Source organism: Sabethes cyaneus, chromosome 3 (genome assembly GCF_943734655.1).
Source record: "Sabethes cyaneus chromosome 3, idSabCyanKW18_F2, whole genome shotgun sequence".
Classification (NCBI taxonomy): Eukaryota; Metazoa; Arthropoda; class Insecta; order Diptera; family Culicidae; genus Sabethes; species Sabethes cyaneus.
Genome location: NC_071355.1, coordinates 105,440,334 through 105,459,324, shown reverse-complemented (window position 1 = coordinate 105,459,324; position 18,991 = coordinate 105,440,334). Strand labels below are relative to the sequence as shown.

At 37.5% G+C, this 18,991-nt stretch overlaps 1 protein-coding gene across 1 annotated transcript in view; it reads right to left on the bottom strand.

Moving 5' to 3' along the window:
* LOC128739974 (uncharacterized) overlaps positions 1–18,991 on the bottom strand; it is a 74,801-nt gene that overhangs the window by 192 nt on the left and 55,618 nt on the right. Inside the window, exons 2-3 of the mRNA XM_053835482.1 lie at positions 17,156–17,346; positions 196–425 (exon numbers count right to left, since the gene is read on the bottom strand). Coding sequence (XP_053691457.1) covers positions 196–425; positions 17,156–17,346 — 421 coding nt within the window. The remainder of the gene's footprint in view (positions 1–195; positions 426–17,155; positions 17,347–18,991) is intronic.

The window sequence follows — 18,991 nt, the reverse complement described above, 5'->3', positions numbered from 1 at the left end:
TATGTACTGGGGTAACGCCGAAAGTAACGCATAGTAATTTTGAACAGAACACTGCTTAAGCTAAACAGAAATCTTTTCTGCAAAAATTCACTGGTGTGTCCTCTTAATTTTACCCTCTAATATGGTAACAATTACCATGATTCTTGTTTCAGATATATATATGCAGGTAGCAATTCAAAATCTTTCAACACTTACCTGACTAGAAAGAATCTGGTATCATTAAATAAGCTGTATTCTCCAGGTACGGTACGAAGCTCAAATATATTTATTTCATTACACTTGTGTTGGATATGAGTTGAATTTATGCCATTGCACATATTATCATTCAAGATTCTCTTAGAAATTGGGTCTTCGATTAAAATATTATACACATCTCTTTTGGTACAATTTTTTGGAAGACATTGACCTAGTTGCAAAATTTTGGGCTGAAAAAAGGAAACAAAGTAAAGTAAGTGACTTTATAAGGGAGTAAATGTGTTTTCTTGTGAAGAACTAACATTGGATGAACTGGGAAAAATGATACGCAAACTTTGAAAAATAATTTGACTGTCCAGGAACCTCAATTATTTTTCACAGTTTGCATATAATTTTTCCAAGTTCATTCAATGTTCGTTTTTCATAAAAAACACATTTGACTAAAGAGTCAAATAGTTTGACCAGTATAAGTCAAGACGAAAAAAATAAAAGTTGTAAATCTATACCTATAAAAATGGATTTCTGTCTGTCTGTCTGTCGGTATGTTCCTTATTGAATCGAAAACTACTGAACCGATCGGCGTGAAAATTTGCTTGTGGGGCTTTTTGGGGCCGGGAAAGGTTCTTATGATGGTTAGAGACCCCTCCCCTCACTAAGATGGGATGGCTCCCATACAAATGAAACTCAGATTTCTGCATAACACGAGTACTAATCAAGCAAATGGAACAAAATTTGGCATGCGGGTGTTTTTGGAGACAAGATTTTTTTCTATGGTGAATGCAGACCCCTCTCCTCTTTACGAGGGGAATTATGAGCCCTCTCCCCTTTAAGAGCGGGGGGGCTTCCATACAAATGAAATACAAATTTCCTCATAACTCGAGAATTAATCAAGTAAATGGAACCAAATTTGGCTGTGAAGGTTTTTGGGGGCAAGAATTTTTTATGGTGAATTAGGACCCCTTTCCACTATAGGAGGGGGTGGGGGGGGGGGGCTCCTATACAAATCAAATACAAATTTCCGCATAACTCGAAAACTAATCAATCAAAAGGAACCAAATTTGGCATGTGGGTGTTTTTGGAGGCAAGAATTTTTTTATGATGAATTAGGATCCCTCTCCTTTTAAGGGGGGAGGGGGCTCCCATACAAATGAAATACAAATTTCCTCATAACTCTAGAACTAATCAAGTAAATGGTACCAAATTTGGCATGTGGAGGGTTTTGGCGGCAGAAATTTTTTTATGATGGTTTGAGACCCCTAACCCCTGTGGTAGGGCGATAAGGACTCTCATACAAATAAAACAGACATTTTTGCGTAACTTAAAAACTAATCGAACTCGAGAAAATTTAGACTCTTCCATAAAACACTATAGACCACCAAAAACTATCAATAGTAACACTAGATGATTCAGGGCGAGACGGCTGGAGCCCGTGAGTATTGCCGGTGACCCGCCGTCGGAAGCGGCGGCCACTGCGAGGGGGTAGCCAGCCCGCAGATTGCACATCCATCTAGGTTTATTTATTTTACTAGATCTACTGACCTCTACTACTTTCTTTCCATTGGGTCCGAACTAGCGACAGCGAGGAGAGGATCATCCCTGCGAAATGGTAATATCCACGAAAGGATTTCCCGTAAAATGGTACATCTCGCGTAAAATTTTTCGCGAAATGGTATTCCGCGAAACTCTATATTCCGCGTTATGGTCAACCGAGAAGTGGTGTTCCGCTAAATGGTATTCGACGAAATGTTATATAATCATGGCAAATATTTTAATGCTATCCGCTTTATTTTATTGGGCTAAGCAATGGGGGGAGTTGTTTTCTACTTTGCTGTGAGGAAAATTTGTATATTAAACCACCCATGAACTCCTCAGAAACTTGAAAAACTCGAGATTGTGACAAAGGTCATCCGAAATTCACGATTTATGTACAACACAGTTTAATTTGTGGCAACACGAAGTTTGTCGGGTCAGCTAGTACATTATAAAGTAAGTGAGATAAACTTTTTACAATGGATCATCGAAGATAGATAGTTTTGCAGTGGCACCCGTTTGCTCCTGGCGCTGGTGTACATTAAAACGTCCATATACCGTTCTGATTCAAACTTCGAACACTTAAGCTATGCTGAAACTTTCTTCAAAGTAAAATGTTCCAAAACATCTTGTACCCCCATAAATGGTTTAATAGCATGATAATTTATTTATTTTCTTGGGAAAATTTTAAAAATGAGGATAAAATTTTATTTTACATTGAAAAACACTAAAAAGGTACAGTTCGGTTTTGATTGAAACTTTAAACACTTTCATGGTCGACATTCAAAGCACGAATATTTCAGTCTCAGACATCAAACACTTGTATTACTTTGATAAGTATTAAAGTTTTTAGTGTCATTCAACTTACATAAATGAAATGGTATCCTTTTCTAAACACTGTCTTTTTAAATCCACCTAACTGTGTGTTTTAAATTTTTCACACAATAATTAGTTTCAATTCACACTTCTGTAGTCAACTGCTAATATTTTCGACCTCCATATACCACATCTAAAGTAGGGTACGGGAGGGTATTCCCATCACGCTACTAATTTCGGCATACATTACCTTTTTTGGCTACACTTTCCCAAATAGAAACTTTGCCGCTATATAACAATACTGAAACGAATGTAGCACTCATAGGCTTTAATGTGTTATAACTATTTTCATAAAAATGTAAGTAGTTTGCTTAATTTTATTCAATAAACATCAAAACCACTGTTTTTCCACTAGCACGTAACCAGGCTGAAAAAATCAGCAGCAATCGCTTACGCGTATCCGCTCTTGATGATGGTTTGGAAAACACACAATTATGATCACATTTACTTATTCTAGAAACTAAACAGCTGTGAATATGCTATCACAGAACAATTCTACTTCTTTTTTTCACGGAAGAACACAAAAATTCCCCTCTGATATGAAAATATAAATCAATTTTCATTCACTAGCCGTTAGCAGCATTTTGTTTTTAATTCCAGCTTATGGTGCGTTATTTACACTATTACCAATATATGTGCTGACATATCTGGTATTTGAGTGAACTGGCGCTACTGTATATGAACAATTCAATGGTACACTAGCGCCAGCAGCAAGCTGTTGTCACTGCAAAACTAATTATCTTCAATGAGCCCGGAATGTAGACAATAGCGAGAAGTTATCAATCGATCTCTCTTTTCTTGCCTCTTTCGATCTGTTTTTGAAAAGCATTTAATCGCTGTGCAAGCTAATTCGGCCTGTCGGATTTAAAAAACACAGACACCACTATAGAAAATGGGCTCAATTTAGCCGCAGCGACTTCATCATTTTTCGCGACTATAACTCAAATTCAGTAGCGTTTTATTAAGACCAAAATACACGCCGATATTCAGTAAATATTATTCTATCAACTGGTATAAAAATCTTGTCTCGAATAAATATAGTTTCAACGTAGTTCCTGAATATTGTTCAGGCTACCGCTTAATGGGGTGGAAATACCCACCCGTACCCTAAATTGACTTTGTACAGCTTTACAATGCAGTCAATTCATTTTCCCGAAGAAAGACCCGATATTATTCGTTGCTGTTCAGAGGTTGGAAAACTCGCAAAATGAATAGATGCGCCGAGCATCGGCAAACGGTTTTTATCATGATAAAACAGCTACGCGCGTGGTTCAATTCGCTTATAACAATGAGCAACATACACTCACGCTTCATAGCATCGCTGAATATACGAATATCGTGAGCAACGCAAAAGTGCAAATTACTGCTTTCTGCTGCTTGTAAAGCCACTAACACTACTTTAAACTATTCCCTTTTCGTGGTAATATTATTTTGAATACTTTCCGGCGTCCCCGGGCATTCTATATCCGATAAATCGAACACACTCAATGTTCAATATTCAATTTTTGACCGAATTCTGATGTTCACATTGAGGTTCTGTTCGTGATAAAATTCAAAGCTGATGCGTGCATTATCGGCGAGGCAGGCGAATAGTGTGTGTTCATGAGGGATGTTCATCGATTCAAACGATCACTTTTTCGCGAATTCTCCAACCACTGTGGCTGTTCGAAGTTTGAATCAGTCTGCAAAACGTGATTCAAACTTCGAACACTTAAAAATTTCTAATATATTTCTAAGATATTATGCATGAAATATGAATGCATGAAATATTGTATTTTAATTATACTTTAGTACATACATACCTTGCACTTATCTAATAGTCGCGAAGTAGGAAGGAAAACGTTCTAGAATTGACAAAAAAATAATGCAATCGAAAAAACAGCTACTTTTGCACGAAATGCGAACGAAGTTGAAATCTGAGTTCTCACTTTTTCCAGCGCCTGCTAATTTTCACAAGAAGTCCTACAATTCACTGTCATACCTCACTGGATAGAGGACATTCTAACGAACACGGTGGTGTACAATAAGTACCGTCAAATGGGGTAACTTGCAACGGCGGGGTAACATGCAACAACGCAATATCGATTCAATTTGAACTGTTACTTAAATTTTCAATCTATATTAGTCACCGAATCTTGTTGATAACAGATCAAACAAGCCTCAGATGCTGTTATGTTAACTTTCTGCTGTTTTGGTGATTTTTTAAAAATCTCACAACATGGTATCAAATTCATTGTCAGTTTTTCGTTTGTTTCGCCCACGAGCACTTCAAATAAAAAAAACCTAACATACATTTTTTGTAGTAAGGTGAATAATAAGGAAACAAAATAATTGATTTATGATAACTAGTTTTGTTTATCCTGCTTGTTACCACATTATTCGTAAAACAAGTACTTAAACGGGGTAACTTGCAACAGCTGGTATATATAAAAAGCTGTGTTCCGTTAACTACACAAGGTAAGTTATCATTTAATTTTGCATCAAGCGATACTAAAACCACAGCTGAAGAGTGTGAGATGCTTTCAGTAAGTCGGAAATATACCCGTTTTTTCGAATTATACTGAAAATGGCCATAGAAGAGGCCAAAAATCGTTCAGCAATATGATAGTGTCTAGTTACGATCACTCGTAACGTAATGAACATTCATATATTTCGTAAACAAGATATCGATGAATTTTTACTCCCCCGCTCCCCTTCGCGAAGCAATTATTTATAGTAGATTTACGACGTGTAATGCGTTGTTACCCAACTCCCGCTCCCCTAAGAGCGTTACGTAATATGTGAATGGTCCTTAAAGAAGGAGGTTCTTACAAACTTCAATTCGTAATTTGCACTACGGGGCTCATAAATTATTTTCACCAACGCTACGACATTTCTGCGTATATTCATAGCAAAAGCATTAAACATCGCAAGTCGGATTAACATTTGCATATTGAAGTCAAAAGAAACTCATACAAATCATTAAAATCATTCCATTTCTAAAAAATATTGCTTGTTGCAAGTTACCCCGTTGAAGGGGTAACTAGCAACACACTGGTTAAAAATTTCTACAACAGCCAATATTGATCGCATATTTTTTCTCAATATGTGAAATTATTCTAACCTAGACCTAATAACTTTGTATTAATTAAATCTCCTCAAATGTGCAATAGATAAGTTTTTACTTGAACTCATAGTTGAAAACTGTTGCAAGTTACCCCGTTTGACGGTATCATATTTTTTCATATTAGCGATACCAAGAACAACAAGCATTTTATTCTGAAGTGTTCGAAGTTTGAGACTGTTCTACACTCAAAATAATCCGCACATAACTGATGGAAAATTTTCATATGAAAATCCTTATGATTATTATGTGCCACATATAAACACAATGTGTACTTCTAAATGAAAATTATATGCATACTAGCTGACCCGACAAACTTTGTATTGCCACAAATTAACCTGTGTTGTACATAAATCATGAATCTCGGATGATCTTTGTCACTTCTCGAGTTTTGCAAGCCCCCCAGTGGGCGGCGCTTCCGACGGCGGGTCACCGGCAACACTCGCGACCGGCTCGTCCTGAATGATCTAGTGTTACTATAGATAGTTTTTGTGGTCTTGTTATTGATTAATGTTTTATGGAAGAGTCTCGAATTTCTCGAGTTGGATTAGTTTTTGAGTTTCGCAAAAATTTCTGTTTTATTTGTATGAGAGTCCATATCCCCCTACCACAGGGGTGAGAGGTCTCTAACTATCGTAAAATAAATTCAAGACTCCAAAATCTCCTACATGCTAAATTTGGTTCCATTTGCTTGATTAGTACTCAAATTATAAGGAAATTTGTATTTCATTTGTATGGGAGCCCACCCTCTTAAAAGGGAAAGGGGTCGTAATACACCACAGAAAAAAAATTCTGCCATCTAAAACTCTCACATGCCAAATTGGTTCCATTTGCTTGATTAGTTCTAAAGTTATGAGCAAATTTGTATTTCGTTTGAATGGGAGCCCCCCCCCCTCCTAAAAAGGTAAGAAGTCCTAATTCATCATGGGAAAAATGGTTGCCTCCAAAAACACCCACATGCCAAATATGGTTCCATTTGCTTGATTAGTTCTCGAATTATGAGGAAATTTGTATTTCATTTGTGTAGAAGTCCCCCTCTTGAAGTGTGGAAGGATCCTAATTCACCGTAGAAAATATTTTTGCCTCCAAAAACCTCCACATGCCGAATTTGGTTCTATTTGCTTGATTAGTTCTCGAGTTATGGGGAAATTTGTATTTCATTTGTATTGGAGCCCCCCCTCCTAATGTGGGAAGAGGTCCTAATTCATCACAGAAAAAATTCTTGCCTCCAAAAACACCTACACGCCAAATTTGGTTCCATTTGCTGGATTAGTTCTCGAGTTATGAGGAAATTTGTATTTCGTTTGTATAGGACCCCCCCTCCTAAAGTGGGAAGGGGTCCCAATTCATCATTGAAAAAAAATTGTCTCCAAAAACACACACATGCCAAATTTGGTTCCATTTGCTTGATTAGTTCTCAAGTTATGATGAAATTTGTATTTCATTTGTACAGGAGCCCCTCCTCTTAAAGTGGGGAGGGGTCCTAATTCACCATAGACAATTTTCTTGCTCTCGAAAACCTTCACATGCCAAATTTGGTTGCATTTGCTTGATTAGTTCTCGAGTTATGAGGAAATTTGTATGGAAGTCCCCCCCTCTTAAAGGGGAGAGGAGTTATAATTCCTCTTATAAAGAGGGGAGGGGTCTCAATTCACCATAGAATAAATTCTTGTCACCAAAAAAAACACCCACATGCCAAATGTTGTTCTATTTGCTTGATTAGTTCTCGAGTTAGGAGGAAATTTGTATTTCATTTGTACAGGAGCCCCCCCTCTTAGAGTGGGGAGGGGTCCTAATTCACCGTAGAAAATTTTCTTGCCCTCGAAAACCTTTACATGCCAAAGTTGGTTCCATTTGCTTGATTAGTTCTCGAGTTATGAGGAAATTTGTATGGAAGCCCCCCCTCTTAAAGGGGAGAGGAGTTACAATTCCCCTTATAAAGAGGGAGGGGTCTCAATTTACCATAGAATAAATTCTTGTCACCGAAAACACCCACATGCCAAATTTGGTTCTATTTGCTTGATTAGTTCTCGAGTTATGAGGAAATTTGTATTTCATTTGTATAGGAGCCCCCCTCCTAAAGTGGAGAGAGGTTCTTAGTCATCATAGAAAACATTCTTGCCTCCAAAAACACCTACATGCCAAATTTGGTTCCATTTGCTGGATTAGCTCTCGAGTTATAAGGAAATTTGTATTTCGTTTGTATAGGAGCCCCCCCCCCCCCCCCTCTTAAAGTTGGGAGGGGTCCCAATTCATCATAGAAAAAAATTTTGTCTTCAAAAACACACACATGCCAAATTTGGTTCCATTTGCTTGATTAGTTTTCGAGTTATGAGGAAATTTGTATGGAAACCCCCCCTCTTAAAGGGGAGAGGAGTTATAATTCCCCTTATAAAGAGGGGAGGGGTCTCAAATTACCCTAGAATAAATTCTTGTCACCGAAAACACCCACATGCCAAATTTGGTTCTATTTGCTTGATTAGTTCTCGAGTTATGCAGAAATTTGTGTTTCATTTGTATGGGAGCCCCCCCTCTTAGTGGGGGGAGGGGTCTCTAACCATCACTAAAACCTTTCCTGGCCCCAAAAACCTCTACATGCAAATTTTCACGCCGATTGGTTCAGCAGTTTTTGATTCTATAAGGAACACAGGACAGACAGACAGACAGACAGACAGACAGACAGAAATCCTTCTTTATAGGTATAGATGAATTAGGGCTGCCTAACCGGTAGTACCGAAACCGGTAATACCGGCCAATTTTTGGATACCGAAATACCGGTTTTGGAAAGGCAAAAAACCGGTATTTCCGGTATTTTCTAACATCCTAGTTTTTTTAGTTTCCTTATTCAAAGAAGAACTAAGTTGGATAGAAGATTGTAAAACTCATAGAAAACAACTTCGTGTTAATGCTGACGAGATTCTTCGACTACTAGCAATGAAGAGCGTGAAACTGGTGGTCAAATAATTATAGCTCTGGAACCCGTTTAAGGCACGGTACTGCATCTTTGCTGTATGTTTCATTGTATAGGCCAGACGTCACGTTTCAATTTATTTTTGAACAACTTGATATTTATAAGCCACCAAATTATTCGAAGCTCTCAAATGATGAATTTGGTAAACGATATCCGGGCCCGGTAACGTCGCTTACAATAGTAAATACAATAGTCACTCAATAATAAAGTAATGAAACTTCAGTTTCAACTGCACGAACGCCGATTCGTTTCAAAACTGGCTTCAATCAGGCACCATGAAACGATTTTCACTTCACCATGACGATCGATTTTAAAGTTTCATTTGTATTCTTCTATCAAATATTCACTAGAAGGCCAACAACTTTGAATGCAATTGAATTGAATTTGAGTAATATTTCTTACAATTTAATGCATATTATAATTAAACTACTCTACATCGATAAGCGTGGTGAATGACTAATTGGTTAAAACCACATTAAAAAAATAATATAAAAAACTTTGACAAATCGTGCCTGACTGCCAGTCATCGTCATTTGATACAGTCACTGACTTCAGCTGAAGTTTGCTTGGAACGTTCTGTTCAACAAATGAAACATGTATTTGTTTCGACGATGTCGGGTCGTGATATGGGGATCTTCGCGCTTATTGAGTATTATTGGCATCAAAGGATCTACCAGGAAAGAATTTGGAATATTTTTCAAGTCTTTCGTGTGATCTATACCTATAAAGAAGGATTTCTGTCTGTCTGTCTGTCTGTCTGTCCTGTGTTCCTTATAGAATCAAAAACTACTGAACCAATCGGCGTGAAAATTTGCATGTAGAGGTTTTTGGGGCCAGGAAAGATTTTAGTGATGGTTAGAGACCCCTCCCCCCACTAAGAGGGGGGGCTCCCATACAAATGAAACACAAATTTCTGCATAACTCGAGAACTAATCAAGCAAATAGAACCAAATGTGGCATGTGGGTGTTTTCGGTGACAAGAATTTATTCTAGGGTAATTTGAGACCCCTCCCCTCTTTACAAGGGGAATTATAACTCCTCTCCCCTTTAAGAGGGGGGGTTTCCATACAAATTTCCTCATAACTCGAGAACTAATCAAGCAAATGGAACCAAATTTGGCATGTGAAGGTTTTCGAGGGCAAGAAAATTTTCTATATTGAATTAGGACCCCTCCTCACTTTAAGAGGGGGGGCTCCTGTACAAATGAAATACCAATTTCCTCATAACTCGAGAACTAATCAAGCAAATGGAACCAAATTTGGCATGTGTGTGTTTTTGAAGACAAAATTTTTTTCTATGATGAATTGGGACCCCTCCCCACTTTAGGAGGGGGGGTCCTATACAAACGAAATACAAATTTCCTCATAACTCGAGAACTAATCCAGCAAATGGAACCAAATTTGGCGTGTAGGTGTTTTTGGAGGCAAGAATTTTTTCTGTGATGAATTAGGACCTCTTCCCACATTAGGAGGGGGGGCTCCAATACAAATGAAATACAAATTTCCCCATAACTCGAGAACTAATCAAGCAAATAGAACCAAATTCGGCATGTGGAGGTTTTTGGAGGCAAAAATATTTTCTACGGTGAATTAGGATCCTTCCACACTTCAAGAGGGGGGGCTTCTACACAAATGAAATACAAATTTCCTCATAATTCGAGAACTAATCAAGCAAATGGAACCATATTTGGCATGTGGGTGTTTTTGGAGGCAACCATTTTTCCCATGATGAATTGGGACTTCTTACCTTTTTAGGAGGGGGGGGGGGGCTCCCATTCAAACGAAATACAAATTTGCTCATAACTTTAGAACTAATCAAGCAAATGGAACCAAATTTGGCATGTGAGAGTTTTAGATGGCAGAATTTTTTTTCTGTGGTGTATTACGACCCCTTTCCCTTTTAAGAGGGTGGGCTCCCATACAAATGAAATACCAATTTCCTTATAATTTGAGTACTAATCAAGCAAATGGAACCAAATTTTGCATGTAGGAGATTTTTGAGTCTTGAATTTATTTTATGATAGTTAGAGACCTCTCACCCCTGTGGTAGGGGGATATGGACTCTCATACAAATAAAACAGAAATTTTTGCGAAACTCAAAAACTAATCCAACTCGAGAAATTCGAGACTCTTCCATAAAACATTAATCAATAACAAGACCACAAAAACTATCTATAGTAACACTAGATCATTCAGGACGAGCCGGTCGCGAGTGTTGCCGGTGACCCGCCGTCGGAAGCGCCGCCCACTGGGGGGCTTGCAAAACTCGAGAAGTGACAAAGATCATCCGAGATTCATGATTTATGTACAACACAGGTTAATTTGTGGCAATACGAAGTTTGTCGGGTCAGCTAGTATATTGATAAAACAAGCCGATGAAATCTCCAAGCCACCATCTACGAACAGTGGGATTAAAAGCAGAGAAGAGAAGGTATCTGTGCACGATGATGAAGAGAATGATGTTATGCAAGAGGTCCGGTTTTGGGATAGAGGAAAAATTCGTGAAGAGACCAGTGCATTCATTATGCTGGAGGCTGCAATACTGGAATTTTTAAAAATAGTTAAAAGCGGGTTTCGCTAGTATCAATTTGAAGCAATGAAAGGAAAATTCCTGATACGCTTAAAGCCGTTCGTCAGACTTCAATGAAAGCGGGAGTTTTTTCAATTGTTAGAAGCGATGGCAACAAAATTAGTTCTACCAAAGGAAACAAACCGCTAAGCGAATTATTTCTGCCTTAATACTGCTTTGCAAAGCAACAATACTGATGTAAAAGTATAAAAACAAAAATATTTTCTGAAAAACATCAACATTTCTGTTGATTCCGAATAATCTACCAATACCGGTATTTTACCGGTACTACCGGTATTTTCTACGCTTATACCGAAATACCGGTTTTCACCAAAAGGGCCCAATACCGACAGCCCTAATATGAATGGTATGTGCAAATTTTAAAGGTAAAATTTAAAAACACATAACTGTTTGGCACATAAAGTTCATTTACTGGGCACATGGAAAAAATCTATGTGTGAAACACATATAAACTATACGAAAAGTTTTCTCAGTGTAAGTTTGAATCAGAATGGTACACTAGCGCAAGAAGCAAGTTGTCACTCCAAAACTACCTATCTTCAGTGATCCATTAGCTTCAAGCTTTGTGGTGTGAAAAAAGTATGAAGGTCTGTGCCTAGCTGTACGAACGAGGGTCTCACGTAGGACTACGAATGTATGTTCAATTCGACAAAGCTTGACGTTTTGCAAATGTTTAGCATACAAAGTTTTAATTTACTGTATTGTAACAAATGCACAGAATCACCTATATACTTTTACACAAAAAAGAAGACAAGTTTAAATTTCCTGAATGCCCTATGTGCTCTATATATCAGTTTTATCCGTTCCACCACTCAGACTTTCATCAGGAAATAATCACACTTCTTCTGGGGAACATTTTAGTCAACTCTAAGTAACTGGCTTGAAACTAGTATGCTGTTAACGAATGTTAACTGAATTAAGGAGCTTTCGATTGGATGGAAAAAAAATCAATAAATAATCTGGGTTATTTACCACTGATTCACATTCGTCACTTTCCATGAAAATAGATGACATATAGCACCATTTATTATGACAGGTTGGTTTGAAATATAATTGCCTCAAACTGAATATATATCATCAATTAGCTAACGTTTTCTGCACACTGATTGTTCATTTTGACACTCAGTTTATCAGTTCTTTCATACTTGAGAGCAATGCAATCGAAAGTATCTAAACAATTGCATGCAATGGTCAAGCAACAAATTAAACACCCAAAATCTATTTTCGGATCAGACAGTCGCTAATTCTTCCTTACTTTGAAATTGCTGCATCACGTCACATGTATGAATATTCCACCAACCCCTTTTACATACAAGACATCAGATTGGAATAAATTCTTGCAGTATGTGGGTACAATCGGGCGAAGGATAGGGTTGGTGGCTCACTTTTTTATAACTGTTCACTTTCAGGACATCAAATTGGACTAGGTTTATCGCGGTCTTAAGAAATCTTGTCAAGACGAGAGGACTTTATCACTCTTTCTGGCGTACTTCCCAAGCACAGATATCAAATTAGTATAAGTCTGAACGTCGTAAAGAATCTACGACCTGTTGGGGCGAGGTGGTCTTGTTGCTTTTTTTTCTGCAACTAAAGTTATCGAAATCACAGTAAACAGTAGGTGTATTTAACTGTCGTCCCTGCCTGTGGAGCAAGGCGATCACGAAGAAAATGTATCGGGATATTTGACCTTGAAACTTTTCGTTAATTTTCACTAATTAGTGGTTGAAAAAGAAAATTATAATAGAAATCACATAATTGCTACACCTTTTATGAATCGATCGGAATCTAAACCATGAAAATCCATTCGTAATTGGCACTATTGGCAGAGCTATTAGCGTTCAAAATCTTTCATATTTTCGTGACGCTAACATTTTTTTGATTTTTAGGAATGACACCCTATATCAAACCTTGCCGTAAGACGTAGTCCTACGTCAAAATGTTTTGAGAAAATCAGGTCGTGTTTGTTTGTTAGTCATTGAGTATTGAGCAGCTATACATATAGATGTAGATGTATTTATAGATGAGGATATAGATAAGGATATAGGTATAGAGATATAGATATAGAGATATAGATATATTTCTAGATATAGTTATAGATATAGATATAGTTATAGATATAGATAGATGTAGATGTCTAAATCTAGATGTAGATGTAGATGTGGACGCAGAAGTAGATGGAGATGTGGATATGTGGAGTAAAGTGCATAACCTGTTCTAACGCAGTTAGACCTGTTCATCACCAGCTGCAGTAACAAAGTGCTACGATTTAATCAAGTTGGCTTTCCTGGACTTTTGCAGCATGATGTTATTTTTGGTTCACTGGATTTTGATGCTAAACCGACCCACCGAGTTGACGTGTATCGCGATTACGTTAATTTTGATGCAAACGCCTTGCTGAATGCTGTTTTGTCTATACCTTGGAATGTTTTCTATAATAACCAGGATCCAAACGAGCCAATCAGTTTTTTTAATTCAAATGTGAAGCAGATCCACGTTGACTGCATTCCGCTTCGCAGGGGATATCAACAGAAGACTTGCAATCCATGGTTTAGCAACGCAGTAAGGAAATCTATGCTGGAACGAGACCTAGCTTACCGAGATTGGCTCAGATCACCCAGAGATTCAAGGGATCAGGCAAGACATCGTTATAAAGTGCTGAGGAACAGAACAAACACGGTGATAGCGAATGCAAAAGTACAGTACATGCAGCAATTCCTTAATAGTCAAATTTCGTCCAAAGTCCTATGGAAGCGGGTGAAAAGCATCGGTGCGGGAAAAGATCAATCGTCTACAGTTTGTGAATTTCATCCAGATGAAGTAAACCAAGTCTTCTTGTCAAGTTACATTCGCAGTGGGACTGATGAGAATATTAGAACAACAAGTACCGCCATCCGGGGTGACATTGGGCCACGGGGGTGAGATTGGGCCAAAAACCAAAAATGTTTATTTGTGAAAATTTATTATATCTGTAGAAACTGGTGACTTAAATTCAAAATGATGATGAACATAACATATTTATTCATAACTTAGAATGGAACACAGATAATATTAGCAAACTATTTAGCCTAAGCAGGGCTTCAAAGTTCGCGATCAAAAATACGCGGAAATAACGCTTGTAAAAAATGTCCCGCATAAACCAACCCAAACAAGAAATCGCATCAACTTGCTATCTTGAAGGTATATAAACTAATCATTTACAATGTTTCGAAAGGTTATTATGTGTTGGATAAGTTTTGATTAAGAAAATAATATTTTTCGAAACTTTGTACTTTTCGAGCTTCACGGGGGTGAGATTGTGCCAAGCCATAATGATCGATCCAATTTGTGGATTTCACATACACAACAAAAATACGTCAGTATACACCAGCACACTCACATTCTTTACTATTGAGCACAATATTTTGACAGATTAGATAGCATCATCCATTTTGGAGCAAACTGCATCATAGGTCTGCTAAATAATTTAAATTAATTTTTACTTTTTCTCTGGAAATTTCAGATACTTTGAATAAACACTCTAATATAAGACGAATATATTATACCGTGAATAAACTGCCAGTTTTAAGGAGGGGGGAGGGGGGTAGGATAGGCCACATGTTCTGCGGCCGCGGGTTCTTGAACGAAGTAATGGTTACTTTTGTTAAATAATCAAATAGATATGCTTCCTTAGGATACACCCTTTCATATATCTCCCCCTTGTTAACCCTAGAAATGCTACTGGCTATATAAAGGCTGTCCATTGACTACGAACTCATTTTTAGTTATTTCAGACCTCCTCAGGTTATTTTCGTTCATACTTTTTGTATGATGCGTTGTTTTTGGCCGACCCCATGCCCCTGATAGTCCGCTTAGTTCATGGATGGCCCCAAATGAACTACTTTATACTGATCTTTATGTGTATTGTTTATAAACATGCTAATGTTCACTGTTTAGGTTTTTAGCCTAACTTTATGTTTTTGGCACAATGTCACCCCCTAGAAGGGGTGAGATTGTGCCAAAGTTGATGCACTTCCAGTAAAATTAGGTTTCATTGTAACTAGACCATCTCTACGGTAGTTGTTAATTGAACAATTTAGTATATATTGGCAGCTTCGAAATCAACTTAGTTCCTAAATTGTGTGTATACTGAGCTAAAGAACAAAAATATATACTTTTTTGGCACAATCTCGCCCCGGATGACGGTAATTCACAGTATTGTTTCTCGTTTCGCCCGGTGCAATATTGGGAAGTTATAAATTCCATATGGGACGTGAAATCTAATGCTGTCGGACTAGATGGGTTGCCGATAAAGTTCTTGAAATTAATTTTACCGTTGCTCGTGCACCAAATCACTCACTTGTTCAACAGCATTATAAGAACATCGTCATATCCGACTTGCAGGAAGCAAGCTAAGGTGCTACCGCTAAGGAAAAAAGCTCATATTAATACGCTTACAAACCTTCGCCCTATCAGCATACTGAGTGCTTTGTCGAAGGCGTTCGAAAAGCTGTTGAAGTACCAGATGTCGGCGTACATTACGGATAACAACTTATTGTCGGAGTTCCAAGCGGGTTTCCGTAAAGGCCAAAGCATACAAACTGCAGCTCTTCGTGTGTACGATGCTCTGGCAAGCACAGTAGACAAAAAAGGATCTGCTGTACTACTTCTACTTGATTTTTCTAAAGCATTCGACACTATTCCTCACCGGTTGTTGTGCTCGAAGCTGGAAACGCAGTTTAATTTTTCAAGCTATGCAGTGAATTTGTTGGAGTCCTACCTCGATGAACGAACGCAAATTGTTTTCTGTGGAGACTTACAGTCCGAAGCAGGTTACTGCACCTCCGGTGTGCCACAAGGTTCCGTGATTGGCCCACTACTCTTTTGTTGCCACGTGAACGATTTGCCAACAATACCTCGGCACTGTTCCATTCAGCTTTTTGCGGACGATGTACAGTTATATGTTAGCCGCCCAGGTGTTTGTTCACGAGATCTCGTCGATTTGGTGAATACAGACCTTACCAGAATTGCAGAGTGGTCACTAAGAAATCAGTTGCACATTAACCAAGCTAAAAGTAAAGCTATGTTTATTCGAGGACGACGCAGGAATACTACGCAAATGGATTTGTTGCCACCTGTTATATTGGACGGCCAAGCTATTGACTGGACGGATCGAGCGATGAACCTTGGTTTTTTGTTTCAAGTTGATCTCCAGTGGGATGGCCTTATCAACCAGCAATGCGGAAAAATCTACGCGTGCCTTCGTTCGCTTCATAGTTGTGCACCTGCTGCTCCCATCGACATACGGCTTAGGCTGTTCAAGGCCTTGATACTGCCACATTTCCTTTTCGGGGATATATTGCATGTCAATCCAAGTGCTAATTCCATGAGCAGACTACGTGTTGCCCTTAACTCTTGTGTACGCTTCGTGTATGGACTTAGCCGCTATGCTCATGTGAGTCACCTGCAGAGAAATCTAATTGGCTGCCCCCTTGATTCTCTATATGCCTACCGTTCCTGCCTGTTCCTGCGTAAACTGATCACATCGTGCTCGCCGCCAACACTCGTTCAGAAGCTGATACCAACTCAAGGACGTCGGCTCCAAAACCTGATTATTCCGCGCAATAACACGAACAGCTACTCAAATTCACTATTCGTACGAGGTGTTGTAATATGGAATTCTTTACCCACTGTGGTCAAACAATCGTCAACGGAAGCAGATTTTAAGAGGGGCTGCCTAGAGTTTTTTAACCGTCATTAAATTAATTGTTAGTATGTAATGTATTTAGAATTTATAAAATGATACAAATTATGTATATGATAATAACTGTGACATTCGGCGATAGCATACAAAAAGGTTTACCTTACGCTATCAGATAAATAAATAAAATAATAAATAAATAAATAATACATACCTCTGCAGAAATTTGATATATCAAAATTTTTATTGACGCCACAAAAAAACTCATCTCTACAGCTTGTCCATTCTCCAGTCGAAGCTCTTTAGAGTTAACGTAATTTATCTCTTCGCAAAAAGACTTTGAGCCTAGCCAGAAATCGTTGCCAAAAAAAGATAATCCTGCGTATCGTCCTGAGGAATCGCTCACTAAAAATATTTGAATATTTTAATAGCTGTATCATGTATGTATTATGTTAAAATAATATTAAGTAATATTGTATGTAGTCTACTTTTGCTTGACGAAATAAATTATGGAAATTGTGCGAATTTCGAATTCGAATTCCGAACCAGCTTATTAGATTAATCGTAATAAATATTAAAATATATACTAGTTAGCCCCCCCTCCTCAAAATTGGCTTTAACATCGGAGGGCAGAAAAAAGTTTTGTTGAACATGAGTATGAAATTTTTGTTTGAAATCAAAACTTGCGTAATTGCGACACACAGAACAAGAATCAAACAATAGATTATTAAAGGAACTAGATACGCTAGTCTTTGACCGCTGAATCTTAAGGTTCAAACAGGTGTCATTGATTTTTGGGATTTCAATTTTTATGTTCAAAGCAAAAGATATATATATATATATATATATATATATATATATATGCTCGACAATGTATCATTGCGTTCTTTGCGTCTGTCAGAACATAATGATACATTTTCGTGAACAAGTCTTTTGTTTTGAGCATAAAAACTTCTTTTGAAACCACAGAAATCAACGACGCAAATAAAAATTAGTTTATGGTTGGTTAAGCGGAGCTTGGGCTGGACTCCCGATTTTTGCAATGTATGAAGAAGCAAAGGTATGTCAATATACGCTGAAATCACTGTACAAGTCTTCAACGTGGCACAGTGGGGCAGATTGACCCGGCGCTCGGACAAAACCCCATAACTTCTTTCATATGCTTCATAGAGCTTTATTGTCTTCAGCAACATTGTTTGTTATAAAATTTCGCATCTTTCTGTAAATTTTAAGTAGTTGTATTTTTATTCCTATAGATGGCGTTGAGATCTAACTTTTTAAATAATGACTGTAGAAATATTGTGTCTTCAGAAAAGTTGTTTGTCCTGTAAAGTTACGTAAAGTTACTGAACATACCAAAATTGTAGGACTTACGGGAATCAAGTTATAAATATTTTAAATACTCAAACACTTATTTTTAAGTATGTAGTCGAAATTGGTAGTCTGACGACCTCCTATACAAATTATCACAATCTGTATATCAAGAGTAATTTAGTATTATTATTCTGGTATAGGGTAAATCAACCATTTGTGGACCTTTCGGTAAATTATTTTGAACTCCTAACGCTAAACACCCAACCAATGGCACTTACAATATTAGTAACTTTCGAATAAGCCTAAATATATCAATTTCTGATGCAAATCTCTATATTTTACATTTTTTTAAAAACAGATTGGAATGTCCATTTTCCTTTTATGGGCCCTTGTGGTTTACAATAGAATAACGACCGGGTCCATTATAGGAATTTTAGTGTATTTTGCATGGAGAGAGTCCGGTAATGGCGACATTTTTTGCATTGTATATAATGGACCTACTTGTTGAAAACGTCAATTTTAAAGCATTAATAATGAAATGCAGCTAAAATTTTATTAACTCAAATGTGTGTTATGTTTAGTACGTTCTGTTTCATGTTATATATACTCAGAAATAAGAAGTATAAGCTAATAAATACCGAAATTTTATCCGAGGGTCCATTACAGGTAGAGGGTTTACTATATAGGTTAACTTACCCTACTATCTGCTTTAGTGCATTCATGTAATTTTTTTAAT